Raw genomic sequence first — 6,407 nt, 5'->3', positions numbered from 1 at the left:
CGGCAGCTGCGGAGGTGTGATGGGGGTCAGCTGCGCGGCGGGGCCCGAGGTGACCCCATTCCTGGCTCCGGGTTGGGCCTCAGCCTGCGTGAGACCCGACCTGCTGTTTCTGGGAACCGTCACCTCAGCTCTCAGGGAAAGGGCGCTTTCTGTGCTCACTTGTTAAATGCGTTATCTCATTCCTCTCAACAGCCACACATTTTACGGTTGAGGAAAGCTAGGCCTAACGCCACAGAGCTGTTGATGTAATTGTTATCATGTGGAGGTGAGGTGCTGAGGCCTTACAGCCAGGCACACCTGGGTTCACATCTGCTGTTCCACAGACCCGTGTGACCTTGGGCGCACCTGGTTCCCTCCCCGAGCCTCCCGTGGGATGGTGGTGCCTACCCCCCAGGGCTGCTGTGAGGATTGGGTTGAATGGTTCAGGGAGCTCAGTAAGGAACCGCTATTATTACTTTTGTTGCTGTTGGTAAGTGGCCCTTTTTCTGCCACCGAGGGAGCTGGTGGTACTGGGTCAGGGCTGTCTGCTCAATCCCAGCCTGCTGGCGCAGAAGGGGAAGCTGCTTCCCACAGTGAGACTCTTCCTGTCTGTGCATGTCTGTCCCTGTGCCCATGGAAGGCCACACCCAACCCAGCTGTACCAGCATGTGCCAGAGTCACGCTGGCCCATCGTGTACTCACCGCGCTACAACATAACCTTCCTGGGGCTGGAGAAACTGCACCCCTTTGATGCAGGAAAATGGGGCAAAGTGATCAGCTTCCTGAAAGGTATGGAAAGCCCCACTCGGACCCTACATCTGCTTTCTCCAGCCCACCCGCCACCACCCGCTGCTCTTTCCCCGACACAAGCGTCAGGCCGTCCCACCTCCGGCGTCAGCCCTGAGACAGCCTCCCACCCGTGCTGTCAAAAGGATATTCCCAACACAGACTTCTAAGCATGATATGCTCCCGTATCACACCTTCACTGGCTCTCCATCGCTGTGGACCTAAGTCCTGTCTCTGCCCCTGGAGACCCAGTAGAAGGGGAGCTGATGCTTGGAGGAATGCATTGTCCATAGCCCATAAGCTCCTAGAGTCTGGGAAGTGGACAACCTTTGCTCCAACCTCACAGATTACAAATGAAGGAACTTGGGGCCCAGAGAGTTAGAAAATGTGCCCAAAGGCACACAGCTATTGAGTGGGGGAATGGGGCCTGGACCTCAGAGCCCCAGGCTCGTCCGCTTCATGGCTCATCCCCTGAGTGGGGTGGTGCTCTGGGGAGCACGTTGTTTCAATTGTGGTTTGTAATCTAGGGGTCTGGTTCATGTGGAAAATTCAGGCATCACAGTAGGCTGGTGAAAAAAAATATTCTAGTTCCCTGTAATGTGGGTTCTTTAACTGAGGGAAGTAGGAAATATTACCTGAAATGTTACCTGGCATAGGATGAAACATTGCATATCTTTAAATCGCACAATCCCTCTGATGACACCTGGGGGAAGTTTCACTGTGGGGCTAGCCCGTCTTTAACACCTAAGCCCATCTCCCTTTTCAACAAATCTAGAGCGAGCCTCAGCCTCTGCACCTGGCAGAAAATAGAGTCAAATTAGAGATTAATAACACTGTTATTTGTTTTTATATTTTTTGTTTTTATTTTTGGTTAACTTCTGTTTATGGCAAGGGATACTGATTTTCCACTTGTAATAGTGACCAGAGTGCATAGTAGAAAAGAGTGCAAGTGGTGTGCAGCCATGGCAAGAGCTCTGGTGAGGTGAGCGGAGCCATCCTGCCTCTCTCCTGGCTGTTCTCATGCCTTCCTGAATGGGGTCCTTTATGCTCTGCTTCCAGTGGTCCTGAGTCTCTGTGTTCATCGCCCCTTCTTGGGCTCCTGTGTCACCCAATAGCGCAACATAAGGGTTCCTTGTCCCCCTCACTCTGAGCTGACCATTTTCCTGAGTTCCCTCTGAGGATGTGGGTGGAAAGGAGCCAGGGCCACATGGTGAAGGGCCTTGGACACCGCCAAGAAAACATCTGGTTCCTTGCCGGAAGGCAGTGGGGAGCCATGGAGTGTTTGGGGCGGGGCGGATACCTACTGTATGTGGAGCTCTTTGTGAGAAGTGTATGGAACTATTTGGTTTCTACCAGGGTTGGTTTCTAAGAGTGACACATTAGCATAGGTCCCCTAGATTCTGACCTTGTCCTTCGACTTCCGTAGAACCAGAGCATCATGGTCCTGTTGTCACTGTGCCCTAGAGCACTTCGTCCTCTCTGCCTTATCTCTTCTGTTGCAAAAGGGAGCAAGTCTTGTCTGGTGTATGTGTATGTGGTAATGAAATAACACGGTTTTTCCCAAACATCAGTCATTTGCAAACCACTCTTGGGACCTTGCCATTGCCTCATACCACCTGTTCCATTATTTACTTCATAGTTTTTATTGACTTAGCCTTTGTTTTAAGAAACTTAAATCAACCTGTTTTAAAAGGAAACATTATGTCATCTAAATGGAAAAAGCCAGTTTCATTTGCCATAAATAGAAGGTCATGGTAAAAAATAAATGCAATGAAAACAACAGTGTTATTTCAGCTCAGGCAGCATACTGTTGCTGCGGACTGTGAAACTGATTGCTCCTTTTGGTGGGTTAAAAAAAGGGAGATGAGCAAGGGTCAGGCAGGTGTTAAAGAGAGGCCCCCTGTATACCAAACCCCCCATGATGTCATCCCAAGGTGGAGGGAGAATCGATCAGAAGAGCTTTTTCTCACCTTGAGAGTCAGCGTTAATGACCCGTGTGCTACCTGCCTCTAGAAGGTGTCCAGTCACACTTGAGCTCGCCTCCCGGCTGTCAGTGTCCCGGGAAACACGAGGATCGCTGTGCACAACGTCCTATGTCCCCTGGCCCGAGGGCATGGCCTCTGTTCCCACTGGCCTGAGAGGTGGCCCGTTCTCAGGCCGCCCACAAGCCAGCAGGGCCCACCTTGTCCTGGGACAGGGCTGCCAGAGGTCTAGTCTGCAGGCTGTGGGAGGGGCTGGGGCTGGGCCTGGCCTGGAGGTGGCAGGGATGCATGGGGCCTGCTTTGTGGTTTCAGAAGAGAAACTTCTATCAGACAGCATGCTGGTGGAGGCACGGGAGGCCTCGGACGAAGACCTGCTGGTGGTGCACACGAGACGCTATCTCAACGAGCTGAAGGTACAGGGCCTGGGGGCTGCCAGCCAGAAGGAGGGGCTGGAGGAGGGGGCCGCTTAGCCTGGGGATGCACAGCCTCGAGGGGCTCCATTCCTGTCCCTATGCAGGGGGAGCATGTGAGTCTGTGATCCCCAACAGGAGAGAGGTGTCCTAGAAAGGCAGATACCAGGGATGGGCTAGGCTACTCCAGGGGATAGTGAGCTCCCCATCCTTGGGAGTATGAAAGCAGGGATGGCCACTTGGTGGGGGTTGAACCTTCATTGGGGTTTTGGGCTTCTGCGTCAGTGACTTTCAATCTGTGCTATGTGGACAGGCCTCAAAGACCCCTGCTGGGATGATGGGTGGGGGGGCCCCAGTCCCTTGTCCCCATTCAACCAAAGCTATTCCACTTTGGCCTATTTTTACCTTGGGCTAAAGTATAAGATGCCGTTTCAAGGGCTTCTGCAGCTAAAGGCGTGTCGGGAACTGTTGGGCTGAAAACTGAGTTTTTACGCCCCAGGGCCCAGCCGGGAACATAAACAAGTGGTGGGTGGTGTCTGGGACAGCTGGAGCTCCTGCCCTTCCCAAGCTGGTGGCTGCCGCCCAGCCTCCACCATGGGCCCAGCTTTCAAAGAGAAGCCAGAAATCCAGATGGTTAAGTGACAGTTCCTGATTTCTTAATGTAGCAACTCATTGGAAGATTTTTGAATCCCACCTGCAGAGCACATGGGGTCTGCCCGTGGTGACCTCCTTCTAGAGGAGCTGCATGGCTCTCGTCAGTGTGGTTCTGAGGGTAGAGGCATTCAGTCAGTCCCCTGTGTGGGAGAAGAGGGCAGGCTGGGCTCGGGGTGGCCTCAGAACCTGCTGCGTCAGGGGTGCCACAGGTTCTCTGTCCCCAAGGGCGTGGAGTCCTGACCCCTGACCGCTAGGTTTCCCAGCAGGACTCATCTTGGACTCAGAGCTAGACTGGGCGCCAGAGGTCACCAGGCTTCTCCCCCATAGGTGGAAACACCTAGGCCCAGAAAGAGGCCCCACTTGCTCAAGGTCACCTGGGAAGTCCAGCAGGCCCGGGGGAGACCCCAGGCAGGGCATCCGGTCAGGTCTTCCGGGTTCCAGGCCACGGCAGCTGCCCTCCGTCCTCCTCCATGCCGGCCTGAGCTGTGAGAATTCTAGATGGATCCGTGACAGTGTGAGCTCATGAAAGATTACCAGGAAGAGGTTGAAACCTGGCTCCCGGGAGAGCGAGGTGTGCGAGGCCTTGGCACGAAGCCCAGCACTTGGCTGCTCTGGTTTCCCAGGGCCCGGACATGTGTGGTCACAGCCCAGCAGCTCGGTCAGGAGGACATGCCTGCCAGAGTGCAGAGGGTGAGGGTGGGGGCAGGGAGAGACCAGAACAGAGTGGCGCCAGGCTGGAGCCAGTGCCAGGATAACGCTGGGGATGGGGGATGGGCTCCAGGGCTCCCTCCGTTTGAGGGGCTTTTCATTGAACGGTGTGGGACTGACTGCATGCCTGGCCTTGGGACCTCAGAAGCCTGAAGGCAGCTTACTATGTGATAAGCAATAATGCAAACAAGTAGAGCCCCAAATAGAAAATTGAGGTCAAGGACAGGAGGAGACTTCAGATATGCCAACATAACCAAGATGCTATGGTTGTGCCATGTATTTGGAGCTCCCTGGCAGCCAGAGCAAAAGGAGAAACATGGTTTCCACATGACCTACTAAGGTGAAGAAGTATTCAGTCACGCAGCACGTCTATATCGAACACTGACTGGGTACTGGGTGCAAAAAAAAAAAAAAAAAAAACAATAAGCAAGTTTCCCTGCTCCCATGGATTTGTATTTCATTAAAGAAGACTGAAAATAAAGAAGTAACCGTACAGGAGCATTTCAGAGAGCACCAAGGGCTATGAAGGGAAAAAAAAGGGTAATTAGGCAGAGGTATGCTCATTTAGCTTGAGCAGTCAGGGAGGGCCTCCCAGAGGAGGTGAGGTGTGAGCAGAGATCAAAGAATGAGGAGTAGGTGATACTCATGTGGAGTTTTAAAAGAAGAAAGTCCAGAGTCTCAGGCCTGGAGAGGGAGGGGGCTTGGCCTCCCGAAGGGGAGAGGGTTGCTTGAGTGGCCAGGTTGAAGGGAATGAAACGCTGAGGTGGCACGTGATGTGGTCAGGGAGGCCAGCAGCCCTGGTCCACAAGCCCTGCAGGCCTCAGGAGGACTTTTGATTTTGTTCCAGGTGCCACAGGAGAGTGATGTGGGGTCATGTGCCCCAGACGCTCAGGTGAGACCCATGCACGTTCCAGGCATTGTGTGGTGTCTAGGGGCTGCTCTCGGGAACAGCCCCCTGGCCCCTGAAGTCCACGACGTTTCTTTCCTCTTTTCTCTGCTGCAGGACCCCCAGGGCTGCTTCTCAGCGGTCCTGTGTGTGCCCTGCCCGTACTGCCCCATACCTGTGTTCCGGGCTCATGCCTGGCCCTGCACTGGTGTGGCCTTCAATGCTTAATACACCGGGCATTGAAGGAGGTGCAGTGGCCTGATGTTTGCCAGGTGACGTCCATTCAGGGAAACAAGTGTTTATTGAGCGCCTGTTGTGTGCAAGGCCCAGAGTCAGCCCCACTGAGGGTGGGGTTTGGGTCGGGCCAGGGCCAGGCTCCTGCCTTGTGCTGACCCTGTGACAGTTTGCTGTGGGGAGCCGGGTGGTGGGACGCAGACCCGACATGTAGTCCCTGTGTACCCTGCTCTGGGCAGTGCTCGGGACACATTTATGTAGCGAGTGTTTAGAGCACCAGGCTCTGCTCTGGGTGTAGGGTGATGGCGGAACAGAAGAGACTGAATCCCTCTCTTGATGGGACGGAGTTGGTGTGTTAAAAGGCGCTCAGTGCCTTAGGGAAAGGACAGTGGGAAAGGGGGTGGGGAGGACCGCCCTTCAAAATAGGAGGCCGGGGGTCTCACTGCCATGTGACCGTGGACTGAGGGCCCTGAGGGAGTGGGCTCGGTGGGCGTCTGGGGGTAGGGCATTCCGAGCAGAAGGGTCAGCAAGTGCAAAGGCCCTGAGGCAGGAGTATCTCCAGTGTGTTCCAGCAGCAGCGAGGACTAAGCGACTGGATGGGAGGAATGGGAGGGAGATAGTAAGAGGTGGGGTCGGAAAATGATCGGGGCCAGGCCACGGAGGGCCTGTGGTCGCTGTGGCTTTGCTCTGAAGGAGGTGGGAGCCCAGGAGTGTTTCAAGCAGGGGGACGTGATCTGACCTAGATTTTTTTTTTTTTTTTTTTTTTTT

At 54.4% G+C, this 6,407-nt stretch overlaps 1 protein-coding gene across 1 annotated transcript in view; it reads left to right on the top strand.

The window, feature by feature from the left end:
- Window positions 1-625: 625 nt before the first annotated feature.
- HDAC11 (histone deacetylase 11) overlaps window positions 626-6,407 on the top strand; it is a 12,405-nt gene continuing 6,623 nt past the window's right edge. The window contains exons 1-2 of the mRNA XM_007449156.1: window positions 626-768; window positions 3,060-3,160. Coding sequence (XP_007449218.1) covers window positions 3,083-3,160 — 78 coding nt within the window. The 5' untranslated portion in view covers window positions 626-768; window positions 3,060-3,082. The remainder of the gene's footprint in view (window positions 769-3,059; window positions 3,161-6,407) is intronic.

Source organism: Lipotes vexillifer, unplaced genomic scaffold (genome assembly GCF_000442215.2).
Source record: "Lipotes vexillifer unplaced genomic scaffold, Lipotes_vexillifer_v1.1 scaffold2162, whole genome shotgun sequence".
Lineage (NCBI taxonomy): Eukaryota > Metazoa > Chordata > Mammalia > Artiodactyla > Lipotidae > Lipotes > Lipotes vexillifer.
The sequence above is the reverse complement of the archived record's forward strand: the minus strand, read 5'-3'. Positions and strand labels throughout refer to the sequence as shown.